General features: G+C 42.5%; 3 protein-coding genes across 7 annotated transcripts in view; 1 reads left to right on the top strand and 2 right to left on the bottom strand.

Annotated features, from left to right (window-relative positions):
* Nucleotides 1-4508, top strand: part of LOC126382126 (GATA-binding factor A-like) — a 44660-nt gene extending 40152 nt beyond the window's left edge. For 4 of the 5 annotated variants that reach the window (XM_050031880.1, XM_050031879.1, XM_050031882.1 and 1 more), the window contains 5 exons: nt 418-587; nt 2037-2170; nt 2309-2436; nt 2532-2839; nt 3100-4508. In XM_050031880.1, the coding sequence (XP_049887837.1) occupies nt 418-587; nt 2037-2170; nt 2309-2436; nt 2532-2839; nt 3100-3195 (836 nt within the window). In that variant the 3' untranslated portion in view covers nt 3196-4508. Of the gene's footprint in view, nt 1-417; nt 588-628; nt 715-2036; nt 2171-2308; nt 2437-2531; nt 2840-3099 lie in introns of all 5 variants that reach the window. The other variant, XM_050031883.1, reaches the window with a different exon arrangement.
* A 15-nt stretch (nt 4509-4523) lies between these two features.
* LOC126382163 (thialysine N-epsilon-acetyltransferase-like) lies at nt 4524-5908 on the bottom strand. The gene is made up of 4 exons (XM_050031943.1): nt 5630-5908; nt 5501-5552; nt 4826-5046; nt 4524-4709 (listed from the first exon to the last, which is right to left on the bottom strand). The coding sequence occupies exons 1-4, from the start codon at nt 5714-5716 to the stop codon at nt 4533-4535; spliced, it is 537 nt and encodes a 178-aa protein (XP_049887900.1). The 5' UTR covers nt 5717-5908; the 3' UTR covers nt 4524-4532.
* Nucleotides 5909-6540: 632 nt separating this feature from the next.
* LOC126382096 (zinc finger protein ZFP2-like) lies at nt 6541-13763 on the bottom strand. The gene is made up of 8 exons (XM_050031835.1): nt 12745-13763; nt 12529-12621; nt 12213-12430; nt 11265-11384; nt 10982-11082; nt 10400-10871; nt 8864-8935; nt 6541-7550 (listed from the first exon to the last, which is right to left on the bottom strand). The coding sequence occupies exons 1-8, from the start codon at nt 13299-13301 to the stop codon at nt 7465-7467; spliced, it is 1719 nt and encodes a 572-aa protein (XP_049887792.1). The 5' UTR covers nt 13302-13763; the 3' UTR covers nt 6541-7464.
* Between the last annotated feature and the right edge of the window lie 1387 nt (nt 13764-15150).

The raw sequence follows: 15150 nt of genomic DNA, 5'->3' as shown, positions 1-15150 counted from the left end.
GACACCCTTTAGCCACAAAGACATTCTGCTTGTTACTCTTTTCTTTCAAATACCTACGTTATTAGGAGTTTTTTGTCATTTCTTCTCCTCCGCTGTAACAATAATCACCTTGCGAATTGACGTAGGTACCTACCCAGACAGATTCAAAATCTAAGTATCTTTAAATTGAGTTGCAACCAATTGTGCACTAAAATGTAGAGTGATATCACCTACTACTATTCATTTCCATATTAGGGCTTAGTATCAAGAGTGGCTGTAAGATGTCTTCTAATAGCTTGTGGTCTGCCTACCCCATTAGTGATTTCGGGTATAAGTTTGTGTATGTGTGAGCTATATTAGGCAGTCTACATTTGTGATGGTGAAGTTAGTAGTAGTAGCGCTTGTACTGAGGTGGCCGTGGCGACGTGGTTGTGACAGATGGCGTGCTGGAGGCGTACGAGGAGGGCCGCGAGTGTGTCAACTGTGGCGCCAACAACACGCCGCTGTGGCGGCGCGACGCCACCGGCCACTACCTCTGCAACGCGTGCGGCCTCTACCACAAGATCAACGGCGTCAACCGGCCGCTCGTCAAGCCCAGCAAGCGCCTGGTGAGTCGCAGAACAAACTCTCATCGCGCCTCTTTTTGTAGGTGCAGACGCCGACCTTCTCACGCGCTTCTATAAGGAGGGCTCCCGGTGGATGAGCGTGGAAGGCATGACCAGGGGCATGAAGAAGGTGAGTCGGTGGCGTGTAGACTAGTGCATGCTTTGTTCTCGGGTCCTTCCTTGCACGACTATCGTATCTTCCGCAGGCTTCGGTGACAGGCTACACGCTACCGCTCCCTCACGCAGAGTGCACCTCGCCTCAGCACTCTGCTTGCACTAACATAAGGTGTACTTGCGGGCAATAGCGAGCTGGCACACATGATATAACTTACATTATTTTTCAATTCTTATAAGCATACAAACGTACCCTTTACTCAGTATTAGCCGCCTCTACTTCCCACCGGGTAGAGTCGGAAAATCACTAAGTATCACTCTGCCAGTACTCCTTTGATCATAACCCTTATGATAATTTAGACGCTTCGTCGTCGAGATAACCCTTCAGTCGGTAATGCATGCTCACGCGCACGCGAAGTAATCGAACCGCGTAATGATGCTCCGGGTAATCAGTAAGCATAGCAAACTCCGCAGATAAGGTTAGATACCGCGCGTGCGTTACTGACAGGGCCACAGATTATAAAGCAGTCGGTGCAGACGGGCGGCGGGGCCATTAGCCTCGATATTGAACCTTGTGCGGCGGCGGCGGGGTTGTCCCCGGCCGGCCAATGGCGCGCGGCCCCGCCTTGCGCGGGCGCCGCTCGGTAGCCACGCTTGCCTCCGTTATTGGACAGCACCACCGCATTATTATGGTAACAGATGCGTAGATGCTCCTTTTGTATTGTCTGCTAATGTTTGTATTGGCTAGAACGGGTTACATTGTATGCATGCGGAATGTTGGTAGGTAAGTAATGTCATGATGTGGTTGTGGTTTTCTGCACGTACCTACCTACCTACTTTTTCAGTTATTTCTTAGATTGGTTCTACTTTTTTCTATTTCTTTATTTAAAGGGTTCAGGATGCAGTGATGGTTAATTTCGAATACTACAATCTATTAAAACCGACAGAGGGATTGTGTCATCTAACATGATGAACTAATGTTATGGGCGATAGGCTGATCCCTTATCACCATAAGGTTCATCATATCCAGCTTACGACATCGTATCAACAGTGGCTGCAAGTTGTCTTTGATTACTTGTGGCTCTGCCCACCCCATTAGGGATTACGGGCGTGAGTTTATGTATGTATGTATGTACAATCTATTAAGTTTTGTAATAATTAGGTAAACTTACCTACATAAATGTAAACTCAAATCATAAACATAATGTAGAGCCGTAAATAAAGTTTATCCCAGAATGGACGTTAGAGGATAATAGGAGCATTGTTAGCGGGAAAAAAATGTTCTAAATGTGAATACCTATGGGTGCGGTGTTGGTGAAGTATAATATGTGTGTGCAGTCGGCGGCGCGGCGACACGGCCAGTGCTGCACCAACTGCGGGTCGCGCAACACGACGCTGTGGCGCCGCAACAACGACGGCGAGCCCGTCTGCAACGCGTGCGGCCTCTACTACAAGCTGCACGGCATCAACAGGTACGTGCTTCATCTGTTTAATGCACTACGTTCACCTTTAGCTATTTCTCTTGCACTATTACTAAATTAGTACTTTATAACGTCACAAAAGTTGGGTACTTACAGAAAATTTATGAGGCCGTACAATATTTATTTCAGACCACTAGCGATGCGCAAAGAAGGTATTCAAACGCGCAAGCGTAAACCGAAGAAGTCAGCCGGCGGCAACAAGCCCCCTTCCGCCGACCCCACCAAGAAGGAGGGCCACAGCTCGCCCGGCACCGACGGTAAGATACACCTGTCTGTCTACTCGGCTAGTATCCAACCTTGCTAATAATTCCTTTATACAGTCTGCTAAACCCTTTATTGTATATTGTTCCAGAGAGCAAGCCGAGCCTATCAGACGTGTCGCTGCCGCTGAGCTCGGGCATGTCCCACGGCACCAAGCTCCGCGAGCCGCAGCCGCCGCCGGCCAGCCCGCACCCGCAGCCGCACGCCGCGCACCCCGCGCACGCGCACGCGCAGCACGCGCAGTACCCGCTGGCGCTGCCCAACGCGCCCTTCCTGTCCAACCCCGCGCTCTTCAACATCAAGAGCGAGCCCAACGCCGCCGCCGGCTACGAGTACCCGGCGCACTCCTCCACGCAGCACTACCACCACTCACACCAACACTACCTGCACGCGTTACAAGTAAATATACCCAACAACTATGGAAAATACATGTCGTGGGCAGATCATGAAGTGCCGGCATTTTGTGCTATGCCCGTAATACCCGCCATATCGTCTAAAGCATAACGTTTAACGTAACCTAACCTAACCTAACGTCGGTCGGTCATCGACCTCACAAGTTTACATGTTACGAAGAAGAATTATGGCATAAGCTGCAAAGGGAAGTTAAATTATAAACTGACCTCTATCTATCATGCTAAATGATGATGATGATATTACAGCAGTACGGGCTGGGCGGCGGCGAGGAGGAGGAGGGCAGCGGGTTCCTACACCAGCGCAACGTGACGGCGCACGCCAAGCTCATGGCATCCACGTAGCGCACGCCAGGACCATCTCGATACTGTCTCCACTAGGAAGTGTACCTGACATGGGCTTCTAAGTATTCGATCAGTATGATCTTCAATACGGTTGTATATTTACTACATCTATATCCAATTTTACGTTGCCTTGCGTGTTTATGTAGATACAGTCTCTGTACAGCAGTGTACTTGTTGACAATTTAGTACAGAATCTTATGTTACAAATCACTTTTTATGTAGTTTTAGATGGAAGGAGTCCTAAATGTATATCTACCACTGCCACAAATATATGTAAATGAATAGTGGGTTAGTTCCGCTAAATAACTAAACTTGCCAATGTATTGTCGTATAATAAAGAGTAGGTATTAATATTTGGGCCCTAATGTTATCTTTATTCAATACGCCTTGAAGCGCTAGTCACCGACTAGTCTGTCGAAAGCTTCTCATGAATAACAATATATAAGCTTAAACTTCTATCTCATTGTGCTGTTAATTATGTATATAGATTTATATAAATAACCTAGTATGTAGTGTATATATTGTTCTAGCTAAGTAAGTGTAAGCAGTATTCATATTGTTATTGTATGTTAGTTAGTATTCACTATCGTGCGTACAGTGCGTACTATAAGGGCAGATCAGTGGCGTATTTGCTAGGGTAGCCAGATGTAGACGATAACAACAAATGACGAAGTACCTAAATCTTACATAGTGAACTAAGGCTCGCACATTATGACGCGCCGCGCTGCACCGCGTCGTATCAGTGTATTGTATACTCTTTGTAATATTTAACAATAACCTTCCTAAATTAAAGTATCAAAGAAAGGCCGGCTGGCTAACACTGTAATCATTTACCTTGACACACTGTAAAAAGAAAGAAAAGCAAAATCTGTTGTCAATTGACGCATTTATTTGTACACTCAAAAAAGAAACACTTACTTAGGTACTTAAACAGTGCAAAAGCAAATAAGTAGTTTTGAAAGTTTAAATTTTAATAATTTTTGACTTTGTAAATACTGAATACTTAATAATAAATTACAATTGTTTCAACGGATAAAATCAGTTATCAGCAAGTAGTTGTTAAATAAACAAAATGGCATTTATTAATGAAGTGTAAATAGTATAGGTATAGCTATAGGTAGTTTAAATTAGAACAAAATATCTTTATCATTAGAATTAGTTATCAACAATTTATTTCCAACAAACCCTGCACAATATATATCACAGTACTGATGATTGTATAATGTCCAAAAAGACTAGAATAAATAATGGAATCATGTACAAAATGTGGGAAATGCTGTGTTTACTATGAAATACATATTTGACTGAGCACTTCAAGAGTATTTTCCTTGTCTGTCCTAGATAGGTTTGCCCATGTTAGCCGCCTGCTCCAGAGCACCACCAGACAGGCGATAGTAACACCATTGCTCCTTGTTGGTCAGGTTGACAGCACCCTTACTCTCATAGAATGATCGAGCATCATTCCACTCCAGCACATGGAAATCTAGGCGAGAGCAGCCGCTGGTATGTGCTTCCTGAAACAACAATCTTTGTGACATTCTAGTGTAACTACAGCCTCCAAAAAAATTTACTTTGACTGTAAGTTTGAAAGACACAATAAATAAAACCATATAGGGAAAAGCTGTACAACCTTAGCAACAGAATCAAACAGCTTGTGCCCGACGCCGCGGCGGCGTACAGCGGGGCGCACGTACAGGTCCTCCAGCATCATGGCGCGGCCCTCCCACGTGGAGTACGTGGGGAAGTACAGCGCGTACCCCACCACGCTCGGGGCACCTCGGCCCTCTTGTAGTTCGGCCACCTTGCAACTGAACGCCGACGGCTTCGACTCAAACCCATCACGTTCCAAATCTACATGAAAGCAAACAATACCAGTCTGATATGTGATTATCTCTGCTAATACATGACAATGAGAGGCTTTCCAGGCTATGTTCCTCAAAAACAATATAGATAGTGCTGTAAAGATTTTCCTTTGTTTAACCTAATTTCATGGATAACATGAAATTGCATTTTTTTATCTTTGTTTTTGGGGTATAAATGATGATCCTTTTTAATATACCTGAGGCACAATCGTGTCTTTCTCTCGTTATTATTTAGATTAAAATAAAAAGCAGCTAGGTATATAAGCTATAATTTTTATAAAATATATTATTCTACCATTACATTGTACCTATTTTTGAATAATTATGTATCCGAGTAATAATAAAATAGGTAATTATCACGTTAAAACTCGACAGCGCCATCTATATTATTTTTGGGGAATGTAGCCTGGAAAGTCCCTCATTGATATAAATACAAGAATTACCTTGTAGGGACAACTTTGGACCTTCAGGCATTTTTTCGAAATCCGCTAGCTCCTGAAAAATTATCAGAGACATTACAAGATGTTACAGGACCCTATAGCCCTGTAATAAATACGAAACTTTAATAATACCTGGATCATTTCAGCCACCGCCACCATGTCTTCCTTTTTTGCTGGCCGAACTTGAATTTCATTGTCAGTAAACTTTTCACCACTCATTTTAATAGCCTAAATCCTAGTACCTACCTACTTTTGTACAATTTATGTAGAGGTTATATTCAATAAATCATGCGACTGACTGACATTGACAGCAGCAAAAGTCAAAAACTCAAAACTTCAAATATTTAGGCTTAGTCAAGGACAAGGAGGACAAGGTCTTTGATGAAATTGATTGTCTTTTTTTTAACCCGACAACACTTAAGATGATTACCATGAATAGTGATTTGGCCGAATACCGGTCGGCCGAAGCGCCGAATACCTATTCGGCCGCCGAATGTTCGGCACAATATAGATCCTTGTTGAGTGCGTAAACAAGAATAAGAAAAGTCGCAATCTGTCTCCCTTGTTGCGATGTACACTGGTGTTTGACTGTTTGTTTCGATGAGAGACTTTCCATGCTACGTTCCCAAAAAAAAACAAAGATGGCGCTGTACAAATTAATTTCTACTTCATCTTTTATTTTTGTTTTTGGGTATAAATGATGACCCTTATTATTACATCTAGGCACAACACAACTTCGAACCATTGTTATTCTGAACAAAATAAATGCTGAAAACCTTTATAATAATATCCATTACAAGTTACCACAGATCAATTTTACTTATTAAAATATTGTAATTTGGTAATGTGATAAATATGACTTCCCTTTTTTTCATGATTTGGTATTCGGTATTCGGCCGAATAGTGCGCATTATTCGACCAGAAATTGTGACCGAATAGTAGCTGAATATTCGTGGCAATTCGACCCAATATAGTAATATAAATACGACACCTACGATACGAACACCTAAGAAAACATTTTTAACAATAATAAATGAAAAATATTTTATTCAAGAAATGTTTTATTATAATAATATACAGTAAACTTACGATACATTACAATATCAGTCAACGTCTGTTGATAAAATCCCAAAAGTAACAGTAAATTAAGTCCAGGTTAATGTTAAGTAATGTACATAACTTCTTTTATCTTACCAACATCATCTTATCTTTAAAAATACATTACATCGTTAGATATATCAACTGTCTGATCCTATGTAATATAATAAAGATTCAAACGATCATATTTATCATCACCATAGTCATAATCATCGGCCACAGCAGATGATTGTTGCAGCATTAGTGGACTAATAATATAATAATATATATATCTGTACAGAACTATAGTAACTTAGTATTAGTATAAAAATATTATTTTAATTGCACTAATGAGTAGATGGTGCTACTTAGATACCCACAAATTGTGATTCCTACGACGATATACGAGACGCTATTCCAAACAAAACCAAAAACATTGTAATGTCTTCCCTCTATTTCGTAATACGCTACAAAAGTAAGTATCTTCTAGTCTAAATTACTATTTACATAACGTGTAGGTATGCAATCGTTCATTTCACGTTCAAGTAATCGCTAAATAAATATACAAATTTATACAGCAGGAATTGCTCGTCGTAACCGTGACGTTTCGGCAGAGCATTGGTGTTTTCGATTTTTGATAAGACACAAAATTGCAGAACATTTAATTAAAACGATTCATGATTTTTTTTTTTTCAATAACGAAAATTCATAAATAAAATAGAGAAATTAATGTATTTTAATATAGTATCTCGTTGTGAAAAGGTTTCCTTCTAACAAAGAAAAGATTGTGTATTTGCAGTTTATACGACTTAATGTTGTTCACGAGGCTAGCTCTGTGTCACCAGGAGGCAGGAGGCCGCAGGCAGAGGGCGGGCCGCTCGCCGCCGCGGTCAGTGGGGGAAGTCCGGCCGCAGCCCGAACTCGGCCGCGTACGCGCCCGACCACGAGCCCGCGGTCGATATCGTCGTCACTGACGCTGGAAACATTAACGAATATTTCTTACATATTTACTCAAGAAACTATTATCAATTCTCAATTATTTATTGCATTCCATGTAGTACAATGGGGTGTTCATTACATAGGCATAGGCAATTAACGGTTGCCTAAATTGATCGAAATTGATTATTTATAAGAGGTCCAGAGTCCTGATACCCAAGGAATGGAAAAGTAAAGGCAGACCATCACATATGCTGCGCTGGGAAAATAACATTGTTGAAATGACCGGTAGGTGGACATGGACCACGGGAGCTCTCCAGAAGGAGGTCTTGAGACGACTAGGGATGGTCTTTGTCCAGAGGCACACATAATATAAAACCTATTGAATCAAGTTATCATAGTAATACATTGTTTTAAGTTTACGCGGTTATTATCATAATTAAAGCACATAATGGTGCTAATTCCTGTAAATACCATCTAATTTTATTTTAAGTTATATCTGTCATTTTCTTATCCGCCGAAAAGGAAAGGGACGGGTAATCGACAAGCATAAAATTTATGGAACACACGTCAATTTTAAGCACAAATCTAAACCAACCGTCTAAAAATTTTACGTCAGTCAATAACCCGACACATTAATTTACTCATTCTTCCTAAAATTAAGAGCTGTGAATCATCCGTCCCTTTCCTTTTCGACGGATATGAAAATGACGGATATAACTTAAAATAAAATTAGGCGGTGTCTGCAGGAATCGGGGCCAATAACGGGTTCTTACCGCGTTTAAATGGGGATATGAGACTCCCAATATTTCGACACTGTTGCAAGTGCCATGATCACGGGATGACTGATGAGACTGGAGTGGAGTAGGTAGATCCATAATTTTCTACGGGCAGACATATCTGTCTACCCTCTTTCTTTGCCGCTTGTTTATGTTTTTGATATCGGAATGTTCGGAACCATCTGAACTCGCACCATACTCACTACGACAAACCGCACTCACTGTGTCCTCACGTTTTTTCACCACAATTTTAACACATCTTTTTATCAAATTATCTAATAGCATTTCGAATAATATTATATGTTGACTAGACATACCTAACTTTTAAAAATGTTATACTTAATTTGAATTCAAAACTAGCCTTACCTCTGTCTTACACTCAGCGTAAGTAAAGGACGGCAATATACTATTTAGAGCTGTCAGACTAAAATAATATTAAGTTTTGTCTGTCTGATTCAGCACCATTGCTAAATTTATATAAAAAGAGGGTTATAAAATAGAATTGTTCGAAATTGGATTAGCCTAAGAAATGTCTATTGAAATGGTCAACTAATAAAAATATCTAAATACTTACAAAGTTGCAGCTTGTGACCCGCAATACTGGAAGCACGCGAATCTGGGCTACGCTCTTCTTTAGTGTCCGTTACTGTAATTAGGGAAAAACAAAATTAAATGTTTGTTATAGTATATGTATAGATTTTAACTATTATTTTTTGTATTACAACTTGTTAATGCCAGGCTCAGTTACAGAAGCTCGCTCATATTTTGTATATTATCCAACTCTTGCTGTATCTTTCAAAGATTTTAGAGAGAATAGTTTTTGCAAGGATTCGCCACATCACTTCCTCTGTTAGATTTTGACGACGACGAACGAGTAACGATGCGATGAATAACGATTTAAAAGTATTACCTAACTGATAGATATCAAATTGTTTAGACACACTCTTGTAATGGTAACACTAAAGTTCAATTTTGTCCCAAGGATCTATTTTTGGGTCTCTTCTTTAATTTGTTGTAATTTCTGATATGATGAATGAATGCGTCCTATCGAAGCTTCGGAAAAAGCAAGCTTTCAGGGCTTGCTTGATGTAGGTATCTAATGTTGGTGCTGATATTACCCGACTGAGGCAAAGCAGGCAAAGTCTTTTAAGCAATTTGTAACTAACATAATATATATTATTATGGTCCTTAGACTGAAATAAATGCTTTTATTATTATAATTATTAAAAAGATGTATTTGACCGCTAATGTATGTACTCGTATGAACGTCTCTTGCCTCATAACTATTAAACAACTCAGAATTTAATAAATGAGATGTCAGTAGAAACGAATGAATAAGGTGTGAGTTGTGTACTCAAGGTCCGGCCGGCGAGTGCGGCGGGGCCGCGTGTGCGGCGTGTGGGGTGCGTGTAGCCACGTGTGGGCGCGTGTGGGCACGTGTGGGCACGTGGGCGCGTATACTCACGGTCGCTGGCGGGCGTGTGCGGCGTGTGGCCACGTGTGGGCGCGTGTGGGCACGTGTGGGCGCGTGTGGGCGCGTGTGGGCACGTGTGGGCGCGTGTGGGCACGTGTGGGCACGTGGGCGCGTGTACTCACGGTCGCTGGCGGGCGTGTGCGGCGTGTGGCCACGTGTGGGCGCGTGTGGGCGCGTGTGGGCACGTGTGGGCGCGTGTGGGCACGTGTGGGCACGTGTGGGCACGTGGGCGCGTGTACTCACGGTCGCTGGCGGGCGTGTGCGGCGTGTGGCCACGTGTGGGCGCGTGTGGGCACGTGTGGGCGCGTGTGGGCACGTGGGCGCGTGTACTCACGGTCGCTGGCGAGCGTGTGCGGCGTGTGGCCACGTGTGGGCGCGTGTGGGCACGTGGGCGCGTGTACTCACGGTCGCTGGCGGGCGTGTGCGGCGTGTGGCCACGTGTGGGCGCGTGTGGGCACGTGTGGGCGCGTGTGGGCGCGTGTGGCCACGTGTGGGCGCGTGTGGGCACGTGTGGGCGCGCGTGGGCACGTGGGCGCGAGTACTCACGGTCGCTGGCGGGCGTGTGCGGCGTGTGGCCACGTGTGGGCGCGTGTGGGCACGTGTGGGCGCGTGTGGGCACGTGGGGCGAGTACTCACGGTCGCTGGCGGGCGTGTGCGGCGTGTGCGGCGGGCCCGGCTGCGCCCGCGCCGCGGCCTGCGCCTTGAGCAGCTTGCTCATGGTGTTGCGCGGCGTGGCGGGCGCGCGCTCCAGCGTGCGGTTGTGGGCCACGGCCACGTGCCGCTCCAGCATGTAGCGGCGCTCGAAGCGGTCCTGGCAGAAGGTGCAGCGGAACAGGCGGCGCCGCGGCTGCGGCGGCACGGCGTCGGCCGCGCCCTCGTGCGCCTTGCTGTGCGCCACGAGGTTGTAGCGCTCGGAGAAGCGCTTGCCGCACACGCCGCACTCGTGGCGCTTCTCGCCCGAGTGGATGCGCTTGTGGCGCTTGAGGTGCGAGCGCGTCATGAGCGCCAGCCCGCACACGTCGCACGCGTGCGGCTTCTCACCCGAGTGGGACAGCTTGTGCATCTTGAACGAGGACGTGTGGATGAACGACTTGCCGCACAGGTCGCACTGCAACGTCCAGTACACACGTTATATACTGAAGAGCCTATGACGATCGATGTGAGTTTTGATTATATCAAAACTTTTGACATTATAACAACAATCAATTTTACAATCACCTGATAATTTAGTTTTCCTGTGTGAATATTATTGTGTCTCTGCAATGCTCCTTTAGATGGGAACAGTTTGTTACACTCCTCACACTTCCAGTCACTAATGCCTGAAATTAGTTTAACATGATGAAATTAGAATAAATGATAATGTAAGCTTGACTTGAGGTTTACTTTAGTGATTGCATAGCTGGCGAGGAGAAGTTGCATATAGCTACTATACACCTCGGGCTACCCTTTTGAGGATACAAATAAATTTAATTAAATATAAATTAATATACAAATCATATACCTTTGTGCAAAGCCACATGAATATCGCAAGCTCTTTTATGTTTGTAATGTGCCCCACACACCTCGCAGATGAACGGTGGTTTACCCTCCAAGTGCTTTTCTTTGTGTATCTCCAGTCTCTCTGTAATATACAAATTAATTTTATCAATTAAAATGTAATATTATTAGTGTCCATTATTCAACCTAAATATCTAACCAACAAGGTAATAAGAACAACTTGTGGACCTTTGTGAGAGCCCTCACAGTTTTTGCCAGAGGCTGAAACTGAAACCCCCCTCCACTTATTAGGGGAGTGTGAACCCCTGATGAGCGTGGTCGACGATTTCCCTCATTCAGCGCTTATCGCTATCGACCCACTAGGGTCGATTAATTCTTTCAAATATTTTTCCTCTCAGACGACGCCCTGAGCCGAGGTTCGCGCCCAACTGGGCACCCTCAGGCCTGTTGTCTTAAACGTTGTACCGGGTGAGAGCCTTCAGCGCTCCCCATTTGTCCGGCCAAGTAGTTAATGCCATCTGCGGCAAATCTACAATAAGTCACGTCAAAAAAAAAAAAGAACCCCTGATGAACAAGTGCTGTATCCTGTGTGGAAGATACCTAATGTAAGGACTCAAGAGGCACTTAATCATCACATTCTATAGCTAGTACTACACTACATAGACAGTGTGTGGCTTAGTAGTGGAATGCAGCACAAGGCAACAATCGCCATAAATCAGTGCATGAAACAAGGCCTGCAAAGAACCAAGCCTCAAAAAAAATCTAACCAATGAATCACTCTTAAAAATGTAAGGTAAGAAACTAGAGTAAGTGAAACACTTAACACATATATAATAACAATCTTTGAACAGTAATAATAATAACGTAAAATCAATATTGTACACACATAGAATTCCTTTTCTCATATTTACAGTAATAAGCAGAAGACAAAAATTATCAAGACTTTACTCACTAAATGAGGTGTACTTGGCATCACACTGGTCACACTGGTGCACGGTCTTCTCCTCCTTCTTCCGTGGTGGCCGGCCGGCAGTGGACTTACTCTTCCTTCTCTCCATCAACAGATTCTTCTCCCCATTACTGAGCTCCGGCATGAAAGTACTGTCATCATCCTCATCATCGTAGTCTATCTCTAACTTAAACTCACTATCTGTAGCAGTATTTAGTGACCTGCAACCACATGCAATTTACATATTTATTTATTCACAGTCAATACAAAACATTTACTTAAAATACCAGAAATAACAAGGTCATCAAAGAACACTTACCCATCCATAGAGTCCTCTTTCTTCACTTCTTGCAGCATAGGATTGAGTGCAATTTGTATAGTGTCAAGTTTCTGTTTACTGTTGTCCACATAGCTGAGGGATAAAAAGATATTAAAATTTTACTTTCAGTAAATAATGACATCTTATAAGGTTCTTATTGGTCACCATATTTTATTATATTATTTATTTTATTTATTTATTTATATGTAAACTTACTTTTCTTTTTTGGCTCTTGCTTTCCGTTTGGATGTATTGCATACTTTCTTTTTTCTTTTGACCACTTTCCTGTGCCTCTTCTTCTTGGTGACAGCGAGTGGTTCATCCTCAGAGTCATCGTCGTGGCACGGCGGCTCGTACAGATCATCGCTGAGCTCCTCCTTCACACTGTTTACTATATTTTCTCGTGTTACTTGGTCAAACAGAGGGTTCTTACTGAGGATAGCTTCAAACGCTTCTTTCAATTTAAGGTACTCTAACTCCGCCTGCTCGAGGACATTGATGAGATCGTGACAGCTTTTGCAAACGTACTTGGAGCTGTCGGTGACGAGATCGCTGTGCGTGAACTTGCACAGGAAGTCAGTGAGCAGCGTACCGGAGCCGGTCCTGGTGGCACAGATATCGACGCACTCGGTACTCCGTGAGACACACACCGCACACTCCAGCGGCTCCGGCTTGATTTTCACTTCGTTTTCCGTTTTGATGGAATTCGTCAACTCGTTCCGTTTGACAAGCTGAATGGAGTTCAATGCACTCACTTCAGCCATTTCTAGCATTAATCACAGCTAATAATTGCTATTTACAAATAGTATATAACATCGTACTACACGACATCACAATAATGTTGTAAAATACATTTATTGATACTTTATTTGCGAAATGAAAGAAAAACAAAATATTCGTGACATGATTTTTTTTTTTGTTTTGGTTTTCCCCGAAGGGTAAGGCAAAGGGAACTATGCCCATACAGCCATGTCTGATGTATTTTTTTTCTTGATGATTAATGAAATGATGAAAGGTGATGATGATGAAACCTAAGCCCCCACCCTCGGAGTAGACTCCTACTCCGAACCCCAAACGAATTAACTCAAAAGTCCGCATAAACTTTTGAGTTATGAAGCGGCTTCCCAGCACGAAGCAAAAATAGGCAGATACACTTTGTTTATTGAATACTCCAATATAATAACACTCGCGAATGTCTTCCGACTAACTTAATGCGATCATTAACCACAAAACACCACTTCGTATTAATTATTTAGATTACTCAATGAAGAAAGCAACTGTCCCGTTCCCGTTTCCCGCCGAAAAGCCTTCGTGACATGACCGTGACGTCTTCTCTTTTTTTTAAATCGTTTATAATATGTTTAATTGCAAGTTTTCCTGCTCATAACAACATGTGCACCAAGCGCTGTGTGTACATTTTGTGTATATGCTTCTCACTCTTACACAGAACGTGGAACGCTAGAATTTAGTTATGTAGGAGCACTTTTGACGTTTGAATTTAGTTTTTTTTAATCCATTGAAAACAAATTGAAAAGGAATGGGGCTTTTTGGTGGGAAACGGGAACGGGACAGTTGCTTTCTTCGTTGAATGATCTAAATAATGAATACGAAGTGGTGTTTTGTGGTTAATGATCGCATTAAGTTAGTCGGAAGACATTCGCGAGTGTTATTATATTGGAGTATTCAATGAACAAAGTGTATCTGCCTATTTTCGCTTCGTGCCAGGAAGCCGCTTCATTACTCAAAAGTTTATGCGGACTTTTGAGTTAATTCGTTTGGGGTTCGGAGTAGGAGTCTACTCCGAGGGTGGGGGCTTAGGTTTCATCATCATCACCTTTCATCATTTCATTAATCATCAAGAAAAAAAATACGTCAGACATGGCTGTATGGGCATAGTTCCCTTTGCCTTACCCTTCGGGGAAAACCAAAACAAAAAAAAAAAAAAATGAAAAGGAATGACACGATACCATCACGATACAGCCAATTATTTATTTAGCAGTCATGTAACGACTCCGTAAATAAGTAAATGGTAGCCAGGTCCGACTGCTCAACATCCCAATAAGGCCACTGAGTGTACTTCTTTTAATTAAGTATACTTTTACAAAACTACATATTAGAAACCTGACGATTAACGGGAGGAGATCTAATTTTCTTTAAGTATTTTACTTTAAGTGCCCTTTCTAATTTTCTATTCTAAAATAACATCAGTCATCATACTATTCATCATTAATTGAAATAGCACATCTCGTATCAAAACAAGGTCCAAATATTTGGTCTTTGTATCAAAATTAACTGCAAGTTGTATTCCTATTATTTCTGGCTCTGCCCACCCCATTTACGGGACGCGTGTATATGTACTTATTTATTATTATACCCATATAGATTTCCACGACTTCATTCGCGTGGACTTTGGTCATCGAGCGCGCCATATTTTTTGCATAGGGATGATTTCCTTGATACAAATGTAAGTAGGTACCTATCATAAGTTCTTTTTTAAATACCAAACTATGACCATTATAATTATCACATTTCATCTAAATAGAGGTCACCAGTGCAAACGTGAAATGGTATCTAACAGACAGACAAAGAGACAGAGTTAAGTTACTTTTGCATTTGTACATT

Source organism: Pectinophora gossypiella, chromosome 3, assembly GCF_024362695.1.
Source record: "Pectinophora gossypiella chromosome 3, ilPecGoss1.1, whole genome shotgun sequence".
In the NCBI taxonomy this organism is placed as follows: Eukaryota; Metazoa; Arthropoda; class Insecta; order Lepidoptera; family Gelechiidae; genus Pectinophora; species Pectinophora gossypiella.
The sequence above is the reverse complement of the archived record's forward strand: the minus strand, read 5'-3'. Positions and strand labels throughout refer to the sequence as shown.